Source organism: Hemitrygon akajei, chromosome 12 (genome assembly GCF_048418815.1).
Source record: "Hemitrygon akajei chromosome 12, sHemAka1.3, whole genome shotgun sequence".
Taxonomy (NCBI): Eukaryota; Metazoa; Chordata; class Chondrichthyes; order Myliobatiformes; family Dasyatidae; genus Hemitrygon; species Hemitrygon akajei.
The window spans coordinates 56,373,412-56,391,914 of NC_133135.1; the positions used below are offsets into that span (position 1 = coordinate 56,373,412).

The 18,503-nt window shown below is 38.5% G+C and overlaps 1 protein-coding gene across 2 annotated transcripts in view; it reads left to right on the forward strand.

Annotated features, from left to right (window-relative positions):
• LOC140737042 (SERPINE1 mRNA-binding protein 1-like) overlaps nt 1-18,242 on the forward strand; it is a 33,712-nt gene extending 15,470 nt beyond the window's left edge. The window contains exons 2-9 of one of the 2 annotated variants that reach the window (XM_073063148.1): nt 1,566-1,722; nt 8,864-9,004; nt 9,532-9,615; nt 9,724-9,798; nt 13,833-14,013; nt 14,264-14,305; nt 16,176-16,349; nt 17,913-18,242. In XM_073063148.1, the coding sequence (XP_072919249.1) occupies nt 1,566-1,722; nt 8,864-9,004; nt 9,532-9,615; nt 9,724-9,798; nt 13,833-14,013; nt 14,264-14,305; nt 16,176-16,349; nt 17,913-17,969 (911 nt within the window). In that variant the 3' untranslated portion in view covers nt 17,970-18,242. The remainder of the gene's footprint in view (nt 1-1,565; nt 1,723-8,863; nt 9,005-9,531; nt 9,616-9,723; nt 9,799-13,832; nt 14,014-14,263; nt 14,306-16,175; nt 16,350-17,912) is intronic. The other variant, XM_073063149.1, reaches the window with a different exon arrangement.
• The last annotated feature ends 261 nt before the right edge of the window (nt 18,243-18,503 follow it).

An 18,503-nucleotide genomic window follows, 5' to 3' on the forward strand; every position in this document is an offset into this window, starting at 1 on the left:
TTATTTGAGTTACTGTCGCTTTCCTGTCAGTTTGAACTGGCCTGGCCATTCTCTAACCTCTATAATAAACAGTGTTTTCTTCCACAGAATTGCCACTCACTGAATTTTCTTTTTGCTTTTCACGTCATTCTGTGTAAACTTAAGAGACGGTTGTGTGTGAAAATCCCAGAAGATCAGCAGATTCTAAGATACTCAATCCACCCTGTCTGGCACCAAAAACCATTCCACGGTCAAAGTCGCTTAGATCACATTTCTTCCCCATTCTGATGTTTGGTCTGAACAACAACTGAACCTCTTGACCATGACTGCATGCTGTTATGTATTGAGTTGCTGCCACATGATTAGCTAATGAGATAATTGCATTAAAGAGCAGGTGTACCAAACAAAGTGGCCTCTTGGAGTGTGTGTTCATTGGTTAGAGAAATAAAAATGGGTGCTGCTGATAAGTGTAGCTTTACCAAAATCATAATCTTTTACTGTAACAGACACAAAATGCTGGAGAAACTCAGTAGGCCAGTCAGCATCTATGGAAAAGAGTACAGTTGATGCTTTGAGCGGAGACCCTTCATCAGGACTAGAGAAAAAAAGATGAGTCAGTCTAAGAAGGTGGGGGGGAGAATCGCAAGATAATAGGTGAAACAGGGAGGGGTGAATTGATGGGCAGAAGAGATATTGCTGGAGAGGGGGAAATCTGATGGGAGAGGACTGAAAGCTATGGAAGAAAGAAAAGGGAAAGAGCACCAGATGGTGGTGATAGGCAGATAAGGAGTAGAGGTGAGAGGGAAATGGGGATGGTGAGGGGGGCATTACCAGAATTTGGAGAAATTGATGTTCATGACATCAGGTTACCCAGACAGAATGTAATGTGCTTCCCTGCTATTGCGATGAGGCCACATTTGGGTTGGAGGAGCAACACGTTATATTTCTTGAACTTCTGGTAATGTGATTCCTATCCCCAGCCATTCCACATTCCTATTTTCCCCTCTCACTATATCTTCTTACCTGCCAATCCCTTCCCTCGTGCTCCTCCCCCTTTTCTTCCATGGTCTCCTATCAGATTCCACCTTCTACAGCCCTTTATCTCTTCATGAATCAACTCTTTACATCAGGCCCCCCCCCTCCACCTTCCAGGTTTCACCTATCTTGTGTTACTTTCTTCGCTCTTCCCACCTCCTTACTCTGACTCCTCCAGCATTTTGTGGTGTATCGCTTGGATTTCCAGCATCTGCAGATTTTCTCTTGATTGTGATTGGTATTTTATACTGCAGTCCCTTGCAATAAAGGCTAATTTGTGAACAGACTTTCTAATTAATTTTAATGGTATGTTAACTTTATCTTTTATGAAGCAGCATAGACAGATCCCTCTGCAACCTTTAATAGCTTCCTGATGTTTGAAAATAATCATGTTTTCCTGGCAAATAGTTAACATTTCCTGTGCTATACTTTATTAAAGAATGACAGTGTTGTATTGTTTTAAGATTTAGATGTGGGATCATTTAGTGGAATTGATGATCGCTTTGAGGTTCAGTATTGTAAGATTTACTGTTTACAAACTTGTATTTTAGGGGTCAGGAGAATTGGTAGAAAGCCTGAGCAGCAGCATTCTCAAGGTGAAGGAAAACCTGGTGAGAGGAGACCAGATAGAAGACCACAACCCCGTGACCGACGTTTTGATAGACCTGTCGAAGAAAAAGCTGATGGAGGCGAATTCTCATCTGAAAAGTATGTGTAAGCTGGCCATCAATAAGGGTCAATGTGCCTTGTAGAAGGAAATATTTACTTCTATAGGATGAGCCTTTTATTAGGGCACTGATAAGTTGCCTTAATGTGCTTTTGCATGGCTAAAATTGTTGTACTATAAAGTGATGGAAAAGATACTTGCCAAAATTAGGTTCCAGTTGACGTTGGGAAGATTCCTGCTATTTTCAGTATTTATTCTCTTAAAGATGTAGAACATTAAATGTAAACCATTACAAATGTTGGATTTTCTATCGATACTGCCACATTAGCAAATACATCATTAGCATGGCAAAGTACAAGTATGTACAACTTTGGAGTTTTGGAGGAGGGGACTTCTGTTTGGAAATCTGAACTTGACTTTTCCTTAGTGGCTAGATTTAAATTATACCTGAATTGTTACTTTGTTAAGTATTAATCTTTATTTTAAAAGGGATTGGTGTATATTGATATGAATTCTTGTATAACAAGTTAATAAACATTAGAAGGATCTGCATATCAAGATAAACCAACTCTTGAACTGCTAGTCAATTTAAAAAAAAATGCAGTATTTGTTCTCGGGATTTTAATTGCAAATTTTATCAACATCAGGTAAAGATATTCATGTAATGGGTTGTGAAGTGGAAACAGCCAGTATTATGTTTAATTTTAGATTCATGTGTAATTTTAGATTCATGTGTGTACAATTTATTTGTTTTCAAGAATTATTGATGAGTTTTCATAAGCTGTCATGAAGTCTTGATCCTGGCTGGAATTTAAATAGCCATTTATTCCAAACTGTTAAGTTGCTGTTCTTGCCAAATGCACTGCATTTGTTTTTCTTTGCTGCGGGAGAGCCGTGATTTTCTTCTTGCTCGCTTTTCTTTTGTAGTTTTTATTGTATGTTTGTACTGCTTTTTTTTCTTTGGTTTATCGATGGAGTCACCTAGAAGCTGTCAGTGGTTTCTGTTGGGTTTAAATGAATGAATCCTACAGCTAGTGCAGAATTTTAGAGTGGATTTATTTTCCAGGTGCAGTGGAACTACTAGCAAAATTAGATATTTTTCCCTTCACTGTCTATGATCTTGTAGTACGTATAGCATAGTTCAGTTTAGAGGTTTCCTCACAGATATCATCCTTTTTATTCCTGCGACAAGCACCAGTTCTGCAGTGAACTTCAGTTGCATTCATCAGAAAGCACAGGCTCACAATTGATTTGAGATACTAATATCATCCATTTAATCTCAGTTCTTGGTGAGGCCAGTGCAATCTGAGAAAGATTGGTAGAGTTTCTGGGTAGACCAATGGGTAAGAATAAATTGGATAATTGCTCTTATTTTGAGCAAGTAGCTGACAATACCTGAATTATTGTATGAGTGTGATTAATATAAAATAGCTTCAATAGGTATATTCAATGTCGGAGAAATGTATACAATTTATATCCTGAAATTCTTCTCCACAAACATCTATGAAACCAGAGTACCCCAAAAAAATGAATGACAGTTAAATGTTAGAACCCCAAAGATACCCCCCCCCCCCCGGAAGCCCTCACTCTCTCACATAAGCAGCAGTAAATCAATGACCCACCCCCCACCATCAGCAAAAAAGCATTGGCTGCCCTCTCCTCCCTACTGAGCACTCAAGCATGCAGGAAAGCATCAATAGAGACATATTTGCAGTACCTCAAAGACCCAGTATTTGACATACCCCAGGTGCTCTCTCTCTAATAAGGGAAAAAGAGGTGTCCCCGTTTCACAGTGAGAGGTAAGACATAGCAAAACAACTTGCTGATTTATGGTGTTAAGAGTCTGTTGCATCACTTCTTCCGAGCTCTGTGCCCAAAGAACTCGGGTCTCTTTGGCACTCGGGCAGCGACGGCACGGGCCTTGAATCCGCTCACCTCCAAGACCACGAAAATCTGGCACCTTGAAGGCGTACTAGTCTTCCAGGCAGCATCTTGGCTTGTCTGAAAGTGGCTGGTCATGAGGTCCTAAAAGTGGGTCCCATTTCCGCAAAGAACCAGGTCAGGGTCTTCAAAAGAACCTTGAAAAGGAAAGAGATATCAAAGATAGAAATAGAGCTGTTTCTGAGATGCAAGCAAAGGAGTTGCCGTTAGGTGCCATTGTTCTAAGCTCCGCCCAAAAAGCTGAGGTTTGTTAGGTGGTGAGTTTGTTGCTCTAGATATTGGGGAGCTATAAATGATTAAAGTCTGAATGACACCCAATATTCAAACATGCTGATTTAGTTTTTCCAGAATGTAGAGCAGTGACTTGAAGTTGCCTTAACAGATATGAGTAAGTAATGTTGCACTGTTGTTTGAATAGTTTCAAATTCAGTCTTGGCATAGCTGAGGGATTGAATGTTTTCTTAACACTATTCTTCAATGAATTTAAAATCTGCATTTCAGCTAAGTAGGATGTCCAAAATTGTAAATAGGATATTAGTTTGGGGGATCACTGTGTTCAGCACTTAGGCTGCATCCACAAGAAGCGAGATTTCTCGGCTAACCATTTTATTTCCTGTCCCCCTCCCTTTCTGACATGTTGGTCCTTGGCCTTCCCCTTCTTCTTCCATCCTCTGCAATTCCCCACTCAGCCTCTTAGCTCCCCTCCCCGTCTTTCACTTTGTGCCCCTCCCTTTCTTACACCTATCATCTCCCAGCTTCTTTCTTCATTCCACTCATTTGTCTTCACCTGCGACTTAGCTTGTCCCCTTTCTCCCCCACCTTGTTCTGCCATTTTTTCCATTTTTAGTCCCGATGAAAGGTTTCTGCCCAAAACGTCGACTGTGGATTCATTTCCATAGATATTGCTTACCTAATCTGCTCAGTTTCTGCAGCATTTTGTGTAGGTATATTTGAAATTGAAAAACTGCAATTCTTGGGTATTTTGCATATATTCCAGTGGTTTCATATTAGTTGTAGATTTGAAGTTGCTTTTAGGATGAATTTCTTTTTTGTCTAGTCCTTACTTTTTGAAGTGAGTTTTTGTTTATTGTGGCATCTTAACATGTACACAGGTTTGTGGTGCATTTTTTTTAGTCATTAGCAATTCCACATCTGAGAAGTAATGTTTAGAAAAACATAATGGAAGAGTGGTTTACTGAAGATTAGTTTTAACCTTCAGATTTTTCTCCATAAGAATCCAAAATGAGTGGAGAATAACTAATAAATTCTGTAAGAAATTCATGAAAAACCACTTTGAGAAAGCGTTGGAATTTTTATCAGACATAGCTTTCTCTTGAGTTTATGTCTGCTAAATTAGTGCATTGGGGAGAAAAGACAGGATAACACTGATACAAGGATATGCATAAATTGGGATTCTATGGAGCTCTAATTGAAGTGACTACTGTTCTATGTTTTATGTTACAGTTGATTATTGCCTATTGTGGGTGTTACTTGTTCATACCTAAATACTTATTCACACAGTGTTCTGCATGCAAAAATGGATTACAGTAGGAATGAAGTTTTGCAATCATGAGGACATATCCCCATCTGATATAAAAGAAGGATGGACATTGGTACAGATGGTGGGCTGAGGACAGTGGTGTCTTGTACGGATGTTTGGTTGGAAGGAGAGTAGTTGACCATAAACTAATGGACAGAGGGGCCCGTTGCTGTCCTGTAATGTGTTATATAGACTTGAAATTCTGACCTGCCTGTCTTGTATGCTGTTCCAAAAACAATGCTTTCCCAACCTCCTCGTGCTTAGTATGTTCTTGATGAACCCAACTCAAAGATCACTGCAAGAGGCAGTAAAATTGCATTTAGCTCTACTGCAGTATATGTACTGTATTACGTTACTGCTAATTTAAAGTTGGTCTTAATAGTATTCTTCATGTATGGCCTTGTAGCTCATTTGGTTGTACAATCTGTCCTTTCTATTGCATAGCAATGGCATTGCATAGAACACCATAGTTGATTTAAAATTCAGTAAAATTCTAATAATCTGACATTCTTGGAACATTGGCTGTTGACTAGGAGCTTAATGCGACAATGTCCTTTTTATTTACAATGTTGCAAAATAGAAAATAAAATTTTCATAAAACAATTGGGTTGATCAGAATTTCAACTGATTAAAGGGGGTTGAATTGCAGTCTTTCTCTCCTTGTTTAAAAATTCTGTTTCCTTATTCTATTGGCAGATTTATTTAGTAAACATGTTTTACTACCTGTTTGATAGGTTAATAAGGTTTTGCTTTCTAATACAATGATTTAAAAAATGTTAAGATTCAGAAAACATTTCTTGGGTAGTTTCAGATTGATACTTGGTAGTCCTGACATTCATCTTGATGGTATTATAGTGTCTGTGGTATTGTTATTTTTATGCAAGTTGGGTCAAAAAATATTTTGATTGAGGGTATGAATAGGGTTATTTTCACTGGTCATTAATTTGAACAGAACCAAGCTTTGAAAATGCAAAAGAAGCATATGTAAGCTTTAGAATGCTAAAATCGAGTAGTGCCCTGAGATGTTTTTAGTTTTCTGCATTAGTGTGTCAGTAGAAAAGAGCAAAGTTCAGATTTCTAAACATTCATTTTCCAAAAAATTCAAGATTATGGAGAATTTTTTTTTGTATTTCATTACAGAAAGTAACATGGGCCACTTTCCCAAAAAACGTGATTATTTTGTAGGTTTCGAGGCCAGTGCATAATTAAACATGAGATAGTGAGTTGAATGAACTAAACTGAGTAACTCAAACAGAAACAATGTAGAAGAAGTCAAACTGGGTGAAGGGGTGAAGAACAACCAAATCAAAAGGTGAGGGTGTGACAGGCATGACTGTTTAACCTTCAAATCATTAATCTGTGCGCCATGGAAAGTGTGAGTATAGCAACAAAGCTCAAGGTGGTAATGCTGCACCTGCAAGGTCTCTCCCAAGCAGACATTTTGCAGCAGACCAGAATTTCAAGAGGTGCTGTTCAAGCTCTTCTGAAGCACAAAAAAATGGGAACGGTTAAGGACCAAAAATGCAATAATCAGCTACGGAACCTGAGAGTGGCAATGAGCAGTACATCAAACTGATCTCCCTTCTAAATTAAAAGAAGTCCAGCACTGCTATCAGCTCTGAACTCAGAAGCCACTGCAACCCAAGAACACTGCTCTGTAATCTGAAGAAGACTTGTCAGAAGTGGACTTCCATGAGTTGTTGCCGAAAAGCCATTCCTCCGAAGTTGAAACAAGGCCAAGAGACTATGCATAAAAATGCAAGGATTGGGGTGCTGAACAATGATAGCAGGTGCTTTTCACTGGTGAGTCAAAATTTGAAATTTTTGGCTTGAACAGGATACAGTTTGTCCGTAGAAGAGCTGGAGAGTGCTCCATGCAGCCAACAATGAAGCATGATGGCGATTCCCTGTAAGATTGGAGCTGCATTTGTGCAAATGGAGTTGGTAAATCTGGTCAGAATTGATGGAATTATGATTACCTTTGACAGGAACTTGGAAACAGATGTACTCGGAGAATTGCACAATGGAAATGTTTACGTTGCTTAGGGAGCACTTGAGCTTCTGGATAGTTTTGATGGTTGGTCTGAGGAAATGCTCTTGGACTAGAGTGATTGATCTCTAATAGCAACTATCTTCCTTTGTGGAGGCATGACTTCTAACTGTTCTAGTTTTCCTATTGGTGCTCTGATAACCAGTTTTATTCCTTGAGACTATACACTCTTATACTGACAAAGGCTGGGAGGTATGTTGGTGAGTGCTGTTGGCAACACCTTCTTGGACTTGTAATTGAGAGTAAACTAATGGAGCACTAAATAGATAGATTTTGTGATCAGGACCTATAAGCATCTTTCCATGTTGACAAGTAGGTTCTTAAGTTGTAGCTATTGGAAGGAACAGCTTGTCTAGTGGTGCAGCTAGATCCAGTGCTTTCGGCTATTTCTTAAAGCTGTGGATAGTCAAGATGAGCTTGTGACTGACTTTTTAATGACTATCTCGATAGCAAAAGGAGATGGATCATCCCCATGGTATTTCCAGATGAAGTGGTTCGGTTTACATTCTGGGTTTTGCCTGAAGATGGGTGGTTCTTGTATTCACTACTTTTTAATTTCCACTACAATTCAACTAAAGAAGTAGGGCGTTTAAATGATCTGAATATCCTTCTCAAACTGTACAGCATCACCAGGTTGGTGCCTTATCATTGGGTATACCTGATGCAGCCCCTGGCATACCTTTTGCCTTTATTGAACTAGAGTGGTAATAGTGCTGATACATGAGGCAAGCTTGTGCTGGTGAACACTGCTGTTTGTAGACCAGAGTTCCATGGATTCCCAGTTGTCAGATAAACTTTGGGTTTATTCATCTGGCATAACAGAACACAATGATGGACATTTTGCTCTCCATCCTGCAATATTCCAACTCTTATCCCATGTACCTTTGTTTTTAGTGTTTAGAAGCCAATTTGTTTCCTTTAAATATATTAAACAACTTTACTCCACCCACTTTTGGTAGCAAAATCAGCATCTGTGGAAAAGTTTTCACTTTGATCCTATATGTCTTTTGTATCCTTGAATACCCATTTCATTCTTCTATCAAATGAATCAACCCAGTAACTTCATATGATGCTCCTACAACCCAGAGCAGGGAGTTTGCAATAAATGGCAAGAATCAGGAAGATACAGTGAGACCTAGATGTACACATAGAAAGTGGAGACACAGATAGAGGGTAAAGAAGGCATGCTTGTCTTTAACAGTCAGGGCATTGAGTATAGGAGTTGAAAAGTGATTCCATGTGTACAACTTGTCAGACATGCAGCTGTCTTGAGTATACATAGTCACTTGATGTATTTTTTTCATCTTTCTGCCAAGTGAGAAGGCTTCACTTCAAAGATGGCTCCAATTACAGATTGCTTAAGGGATGGCAGGATATTTAAATTAAAACTTGTATATATTAATGGGACTGATTCACACACTGACATTGCAACTATATTTACTCTTTAATATTCAAATCTTTGGAGATAATGTTTAAGCAACAGTATATTTTGGAAATTAGTAGCACTTTTGTGGAAGCAATTCATTCAGATGTTAACATCAATTATCTGTTGCATGTTTGTATGTAGATATTATGGTGAGCATCAACATAGTGTACTTATTAGCATGGGATAGTACATCATGGTATAACGTCTAATTTTCTCACAACATAGTCGGCCCCTAGATCGTGACAGACCACTGCGTGGACGTGGAGGCGGAAGAGGGCGTGGACGAGGTCGTGGTTTGGGAAGGAGTGATGGTTTTGACTCGCGCGGAAAACGTGAATTTGACAGACATAGTGGAAGTGACCGATCGTAAGTTAATATTGACTTTGTAAGATTTTTAACTCTAAATTTTATTATATTGAACTAATAAATACTGTTGAAAATGTTAACTTTAATATGAAGTGTAACTAGCTTGTACTTGCTAATATGCTGTAAATTAAGTGATAGTATAATGAGTGCCAATACAGGCAGTCCCCAGGTTGTGCGATTTCTGTTCTTGCAAATTATCTGTAAGTTAATATTTATTTTTCTATAGTTACCTACATTTGTCTCTGCATAGACTTGTAATAATTATTTCATTTTATTGACTAATCACTGTTAACATTATCCATAATTAAATTAATGGAATATATATGCTGTACCCAGACTTTAATGAATTTCATAAACATTAGTAGCTTGAAAAAGACTAACTTTATGCATATTTCCCTACATTTTTAGATTTCTGCAATTCAGGACATTCCTTACTTAGTGAATCCCTGTATTTAGAAATGCAATGCAAGTATTTTTTAAAAAAAATGAGTAATTATGTATATACAGCAGATATATAGAGAGAATAGTTTCTCTTCCAGTAGCCTGAAACCAGAGGACAAACGGGGTGGCAGTGGTTCACACAACTGGGGAACTGTGAAGGATGAACTTGGGTTAGTATGAAAACCTAATTACCTAATTATTTGGCTTTGCATGTAGTTTCACTTTTTTGTCGTAAAGATTACTTGACTAAACTTTTCTGTTACCTTCTCCAATTGTAGTGAACTCGATCAATCTGCTGTTAGTGAAGAAGTACCTGAAGGAGATGAGCAACAGGTAGCCGATTCTGAGAACAAGTGAGTATAAGAACAAAATTCTGAATTTAATTTTTTCATGAATCTGCTTAATGAGTTGAAAATTACTTAATAATGAAGAATAAAATCTTGTTCTGAAGTGCCTCATCACTTGACTCATCCTTTGGTTATTTTTTTGTTTCCTGGCCGGTGGTTAAACCCTTATCTATATCTTACTTAGCTCTAAGCTTCATTATCACAATCCATTCTTGGTTGGCATCTTCTTTAGTGCTGCTTTCCATGTATTTAAGATGATCCAAAATTCTGCTTTTGTCCAAAGTTGAATAATCACCCTTTTTTGTTTTTGTGGGGAGAAATTACTGGGAGTCAGAGAAATCAAAATCCATGCTATCTGGCTGGAAGCTACCCAAACAGAAGTCTGCAAAATGGAAGAAAATCAATTTCTCTAACTTCTGGTTAATTTTGTTTCACTTTTTTTTCTCTCTCTCCCCCCCCCCCCCCCCCCCCAAACTTTGGCTCCCCTCTGCTTATCACTTCTCCGTGGAAGCCTCCTAGTTTAATTTCTCCCATGGCACACTCTCCTCTCCTATTTCTTCAGCCCTTTAGCTTTTCCACCTATTATCTCCCAGCTTCTCACTTCATACCCTTCTTCCCTACCCCACCTGGTTTGACCTATCATATTCTAGTTTGTACTCCCTCTCCTCTCTCTCTCTCACCCCCCCCTTACTTTCTTATTCTGGCTTGTTTCCCCCTTCATTTCCAGTCTTGATGAACGATCTCTGAAGCATCAACTGTTTATTACTCTACTAGATGCTGCTTAACCTGTTTAAGTTCTTCCAGTATTTTGTGTTATATTGAGAGTATAATGTTCATTACAAATAAAATTAAAACTTAGCCAAGAATATGAAAATTTCAGTTGTCAAAATCTGATTACTGACAGGAATCTTGTACAGTGCCAGGAATAGACTTTAAAGTTGAATAAAAATTAATGCGTCTGTATAGTGTTCCTGTAAGTCACTATTGTCTTGTGTATTTGATATACTGTTGCAAACTAAACTGATCAAGAAAAAGGACCTAATGCTTTCTTGCTATTTGTGATGCATGAACTCTTCTTGGGCTTCCAGCTGGGTCCATGTATCAATTTTAACTGACATTTAGATGACAAACTCCAGCACCTTCATCAGGGATGATGCCTTGTCATGTCTAGTCCGGTGTTGTATACAGTCGGCTCTCCTTATCCGCGAGGGATTGGTTCTGGGACTCCTTGCAGATACCAAAAAACGTGAATGCTCAAGTCCCCTATTTAACCTGTCTGAATGTGGTGGACCTTAGGACCCAGCGGGACAGCTGACATTGACCACGGGCCTCTATCGACGACCCAGCCCGTATCTCACCTGTCAGACCCTGAAGCCCTCCTCATATACCCCTCCTCCACAAGCACTGCACCTGCATCTCCGTTCCCGCACCGGCGTGACCAGCAAAACGAATCAATGTATTTATTTAACCTGTTCAGTGCAGTGGACATTAGGACCCGGCGGCGGTGCTCTGAATCAGTAGTGTTTCTGTTCACAAAAATAATCACGATGGAAAATAAAGTGGATATAGTAAAGTGATCGGAAAGAGGTGAAACGCCATCAGTCATTGGAAAAGTGTTAGGCTACAGTCAGTCAATGATCAGAACAATTTTAAAGGATAAAGCGAGAAAGACACTGCCCCGATGAAAGCTACAATTATTACTGGGTTTTGGGTTTTTGATCCTCCACGTCAACCAGGCACGGATGGAGAGCGTGCTTGGGAGCGATGTGTTACTGGATCGAACTCGGAAACTTACGTTCCCGAGTCCGACGCTGAAACATACGTTCTTAATGCTTTATATGCATAGAATTGTAAAATATATACTATATACTTTTGACTAACTGACGCTAAATACCGGATGTACCTGTTCCGACTTAGTAAGAGAACTTCCGATTTTTTCCGATCCCAATCCACAATAACCTATGCACATCCTCCCGTATACTTTAAATCATCTCTTGATTACTTATAATACCTAATACAATGTAAATGTTATGTAAAATAGTTATACTGCATTGTTTAGGGAATAATGACAAGACAAAAAGCCTCTACATGCTCGAACAAGTGCTGGAACATCACTTGTGGGTTTTCTCGATTCGTTGTTGGTTGAATTTGCGCATGCTGAACTCACGGATAAAGGAGGGCTGACTGTACGCTCAACTTAGCCCTCAACCAATAGCTTTCTCCTGTCTTGCCTTATTTAAAATCATATTCCAGTTCTTTCTTAGAGAGACTTTTGCCTTTGAAATAAGAAAGATCTCACTCCTGAATATGAACTGGAAAACAATTTTAAACAAGGTGGGGCAGTGGAATACTGATGTCTTCTGCTCGCTCTCTCTCTCTCCCCCCCCCCCCCCCTTTTTTTTTAAAGAATGGTGTGACATTTGCAATTTTCCACTCTGGAACCATCCCTGAATCTAGTGATTCTTGAAAGGTCACTAATAATGCCTCCCTCTACAGAAACCTGGTGTAGAGTCCATCTGGTCCAGGTGACTTGTCTACCTTCAGATCTTTTGGCTTCCCAAGCACTTCCTCCTTAGTAATAATGATTCTCATCTCTGCCCCAACACTTAAATTTCTGGCATAGTGTTGGTGTCTCTCACAGTGAAGACTGACACAAAATATTCAATTAAGTTCATCGCCATGTCTTAGTCCCCCATTGCTTATATCTCCAGCATCGTTTTCCAGCAATCATGAACCTAGCCCAGCACATCACACAAACCAATCTTCCATCCTTGGACTCTCTTTACACCACACGCTGTCGGAGCAGTGCTGCCAGGATAATCAGGGATAAGTCTCACCCAGCCAACACACTTTTTGTCCCACTTCCCTCCGGGAGAAGGTTCAGGAGCATGAAGATATGTACGGCCAGATTTGGGACCAGCTTCTTTCCAACTGTGATAAGACTGCTGAACAGATCCTGTTTATATTCCAAATATCTGGACCTGACTTGCACTACTGTACTTTCCCTTTTCTATTTTCTAATTGTGATTTATAATTTAAATTTTATATTTACTTCGATTTGTACTTAAGGGAGCGCAAAGCGCAGAAACAAATATCACTGATTGTACGCTCTATCAATTGTTTGGTGACAATATAGTATTTGCATTGTATTGTATCCAATATCCACTTTTGCCTCTCTTTCACTCTTTCATAGATTTGAAAACAAAACACTTGGTGTCATTATTATAGACCAGCTTACCTTCATATTTAATCTTTTCTCTCCTATTGTCTTCTATTGATTTTTGAAAGCTTCTCACTTCTCTTAACTTTCCACTCATCTTTGCTATATTATATGTCCTCTCTTGCTTTGTGGGAGAGTTTGGGCCTGTGCAGTTCTTTTGTAGAAAGGTGCTTTAAAGAAGCTATTATCAATTCTTCAGTGAGAAGTTATTGAGATACTGTATTTCATTTGCAAGTGAATTGGGCAGATGGATTTTCAGAACATTGTCTGACATTAAGGTGTATATTGAAGAGGTTGTAGCACCATAATAGGAAATTGCTCAAGGAAAGACATTTTCAGAATTAAGTGATTTAAAAATGTGTACCCTCGCTTGTCAGTGTTGTAACATCTTTCTCTCAGCATGTGCATGTAATTATAGAATACAGAATTTGCAATGGTCCTAAATGGAAAATTTAATCTGAAGATGCCTGATTTGTACCTTCTGCTAAATACGGACATATTGTTAGCATGATTTTGGGTGACAGTTAATTTGGGAAATTGTAGGATCTTTATGGTAAGTTGGTAATGGTACTTTTCAAAAGCAGATACATTAAAAAGTGTTTAAATTGTAATATAGATAACGGCTTGTATGAATTGAGATATGGAAGAGATTGGCCATGGTACTGAATTTTTTGGAGAAAGACTTGGGTTGTGAGAATCTGGAAATATTTTGATTAAATAGTGTTACCCTACAATATATTGTATCAATATCAGGAAAATCTAAATGCAGCTTATAATTGAACTTGTGTATTGAATCCTCACTGATGTTTATTGCTCTCAGGGAAAATGAAGTAGAAGAAGTTAAAGAAGAAGGCCCAAAGGAAATGACTCTGGATGAGTGGAAAGCCATGCAAGATAAAGAACGGGCAAAAGCTGAGTTTAACATTCGCAAACCTAATGAGGGCTGTGATAGTAGTCAGTGGAAAAAGGGATTCGTTTTACGCAAGCCTAAAACTGAGGAGGTAGGCATGGCACGATTTGTATTGCAGAATTGAACTGTAATATAATTTTTTTTGTTGTAATCTATTTTTGGCATAGTTTTACTTCCTAGGGTAGATAGGTTTTTAGGAATTACACAGTAACTAAATTCTTTCCCATCTTTTTAAATTGTATATTGATAATTGTAAAATACTTCAGTGGTTTTTGAGCTTAATCATTTGTCATTGCTAACTATGTGTATTCAGATTTTTTTTTGTGCATTTTATCTGCTAGAAGCGTTTTGAGAATGAAGATGTCCATACTTTGGAATACACGGTAATCCATTTGTATTTTTGTTCATTTGCACACTTAAGATCATTGTCACAAACTAATTTGTATGTTACTTTGGTAATTTACATAGTATGCAGTGACATGTTTGTTGTAAACACTATTGAGGCCTAAAGGAAATTGCCTGTTCTAATCTGTGCCATCAAAATGTATATATTTCTTTAGTGTTGTAATTGTGCAGGGGGAGTTTTGGATCAATGATGGAATTCTCTGGTGTACTTTATTTTAGGATCAACATCTAGAACATAATGAATGACTGGGTTCTTAACAAAGGGAACGCACTAGATATGGGCAGGCTTTGTTTGAAAGTACTTATCTGGTAAAGCTTGCTGAAGCTTTATTGTAGAAATGCTTATTCAAAGAAATTTATGGATGATCAGCATCATGTATCAAGGGGTCACAAATTTACTGCACAGTAGACTAAATTCTGGGCAGTTTGCTTCATGAGTGGTTTTGATGAAGATAGCTTTTTAATTTTACTCAATTGTATCTGGAATGAAGGCTTGTAGTAGATGCAATGTGACTACCTTGTACTGATGCTTGGTTTAACTTATTATGCCTTCCGTCACATATTCCGTTTGGAACATGAATTCCTTCAATTGAGGGCATTTATCCGAATGTCAGGATTGCTACAATCCATTTCATTGTCATCTTAAAAATGGGTTTTGTTATTCCACTTAGCTTTTTGGAAAAAAAAGTACAGTTTTGAACTTTTAAATTGTTTTCACAGGCTTTGGTGCTTGATAACTGAGCTGACCCAAATCTCTGAAGTACAAGTTAATGAGCTTACAGACTTTATTTTGAGGCCCTCTGATTAGGGTCGACTGTGGATATTTTGTTCTAGCTGTATACCTGATACACAAGCCAGGGCATTATGATACAGAAGAGCAAGCTGTTGCCCGTGCAGAGGGCTTTTCCCCTCCATGCAACTGATGAATCCAAAGGAGACCAGTACAGATTGGTACCAGTAGTGTCGCAGGAGTTGCAAATCACTGTTGAATTCGATGTAGGACAGCCTTTAGGGACTCCAGCTCTCAATTTCCCCCCTCCCCCTCGGGTTTTACTCCTGAAGCCTTCCCCATGAGTGGGTATAGCCACAAGACACCAGAGATTTGAGATCACAGTTTTCCTTTGAGATGATCAGCCTGCCATGGCTGATGAGCTCCTTCTGCCTGAAAATGGTTTTAAAGTGCCAGTAACCCACCTTTGCCTCCTCTGTAGTAGAAACTATTCCACTAGGCTTAGTAGATCGGCCACACATGAAGGCCAGGAGCTGGACTTGGTTGTCAAATGTAATTTGAGAGGCTCACCATTGGAGCATTAATAGGTAGTCGGAGCTTATCCCCGTTACAACCCCTGGCTATGGCAGCCTGATGACAACCGATTTTTATTTTGTATAAAGGCCCTTCCCATGAAATGTTGCATCTAGCTAACTTGATTGAGGTGTGTCTAATTTTGAAATGCAGTTAATATTAAAGTTCACATCAGTAGAGACAATTTATTTGTGCTTGGTTCTTGATCTGTATTAATGACCTTTTTGAAATGTAATTTGAAAATTCATGTTAATTTTCTATTTTGGATGTGGGGTATTGTTCCTCCCAGTTTGTATTTTTTAATACGAATGATAAAACTTGAGTTGATTGAAGTACATCTTAAAACAATGTGGGATTGTTTTGAAAAGCTATGTTTCTATAGCTTTTCTACAGTTTTGATTTTATCTTTTAAGCATTGAACTGTATTGCATATGCATTGTGCAAAATACATGGTTTACACATTAAAAAAGGCTTGCATTTCATTGATTTGCAGAATGACTGCTGTGAAGGTTTTGAATTTGAGCTAATCTTTTTTTTAAACATAGGTTTCTGATGAATCTGCTCTGGACCATCACTTCCGCAAACCAGCAAATGATATAACCTCTCAGCTGGAGATCAATTTTGGTGATTTGGGCCGCCCTGGTCGTGGTGGCAGAGGCCGAGGTGGCCGTGGCCGTGGTGGAGCTGGCAGGAGCATTCGTGGAGTGAGACCAGATAAGGTATCAACAGCTGCACTGTGGTTTTAAATGCATGAAGCTGTATTTTAACAAGATTGGAGTGTTAAAGAAAACATTGCCTCTAATAGCAAATAGCATCTATGATACTGTACATGTATAAATTGCTTGCCTGAACTGATACTTGTTGGGTAGGCAGGAATAACCTGGCCGTGGTGTCTGTTCATGATTTAGTTGACCTTGCTAGAAAGCCTCCATTTGGGTATATCTTCAGACTGGAACAATAGTGGTTGCTTCCATAATTTAACAAACTCGTCACAAGCTAGCTAGATTTATAAAAGAATGTTGATTTGTTGCATGAAAGATTATCCAGTATTATAATTCATGGTGCATTTCTCTATCCTGCTACATTTGGTTTGAAAAAAATGCAGAAGGAAGAAAGAGACTTGCATCGTTCACAATCTGTAGTTACCATAGCTAAGAAAGAATGTCTAGTGCAGTTATTGTAATATCTAAGCTTCCTCAGCTTATGAAAGGTGCTACATCTTTTCTACCCTGTGAGCATCTGTACTTAAAAATTCTGCTCCAGCCAGGGGAGAATAGTTGGAGTGAAATTATCTGCCGTTTAGCTTGTTAGAAGTCTTTGTAATAAGGATTAGTACCAGAAACATCTTGAGCACAAGTTCTTGGGCAGGCAGGTAGAATTTAATGGAATAAATCTTAAATTGCAGTGTAGTATTAACAGGTGCTCAATCTGTATCTAATGGATTTATAAAACTTTAGGCTGTTACTTATTTTTTAAGGGACAGCTGAATTTTAAAATGTGGTTTAAATAAAACATGCAGTTCAATCATTTTCAAGTTAGAACTCATGAATTCCAAGAAATTATGGAGATGCATTTTGGTGTGGGGCGGGGGGGGGGGGTTACAAGGAGAGAGAATGTCAACAGGGGACACAGGAATTTTGTTTCCTGGATGTATATGCTCAAGTTTAGTCTGGCGGTGCAGATTGCAGAACTGGTAAGTGAGACAAGGATTGTTACTGGGTCCCTTGACATTTGTGCTAAGTATTAATGAATTGGATTTGAATGTAGGAGGAATTATTAAGTTTGAAGATGACCTGGAAGTTAGTGGTGTGGTAGATAACAGGATTGTCTGTCTATACCATGATATTGATTAGTAAGAAGGGAGGAGCAATGTTAGGATTATATTCCATCTTCCAAGTGCTAACTGATGCATTTGGAGGGTTAAAGGTAAGACAGACAAAATGCTAGGGTGGTCAGGCCTTGGAGAGCCCTCTCAAATAGAAAAAGACCTTGGGTATGAATCCATTGATCCTGAAAGTGGCTATATGGGTATGTAGGTTAAAGCATGCAGGATGCTTGACAGCCAACATTTGTGATTTAACTTTAAACATTCACTTTTAAGTATGAAGCTTATTACTACATGAATATATAGTGTACTGTACTGCAGTGAAATATTCACAAGTCTGTAAGGCATTGGGAATTTGAATGACTCAAAAGATGTTTTTCATTTCTGAAGCTAGTGTGTTGCACACCTATTTTTCAAATTTAGTGTTACTGATCAGTTTTTTTTTTAAATTTTGCAGTCTAGCATCTCTGTTCCAAATGTCGATGACCCAGAAGCTTTCCCGGCTCTGGCCTAAATGGAAGTCGTCAGCCTGGCCTGAAGTCCTCGGGAGGGCCCCCACTCTGTGAGGCTTGCATGCTAAAGGAACCCTTCTCAACCATATTAACAGGAAAAAAGAGAAAAAAAAGACTGTCATCCATACCATTCACACCTATGAACTGTTCACAAGGAGTTGTTGAAATGGACTTCTCTTGCTACGCAGAAGCAACAAATATTGATAGCTGATTTTATATCCACAAAAATGGTAGCAGAGGGAAAATCTGTTTTCATAATAAATTTTCAGAAATTATGCATTCTTCATGAATTGATACTTTTTTTGTATTGCTGCTTAAATATGCATTTCCTATCTAAAAATATAGGTGTGAAGAGTGTGCATTATGAGTCCAATGAGGTGCTTATTTCAATACATTTAGAATCCTTTTGCCTTCAACAGATATTCACTCCGAGTGCAATTTGGTGTGGTGTTGATCCATATTTCAACTGGTACAGTTGGTTTGGAGGAAATACAAGAATGGAAAAGATATGCGTCTCAAGAATGACATTTTTCTGG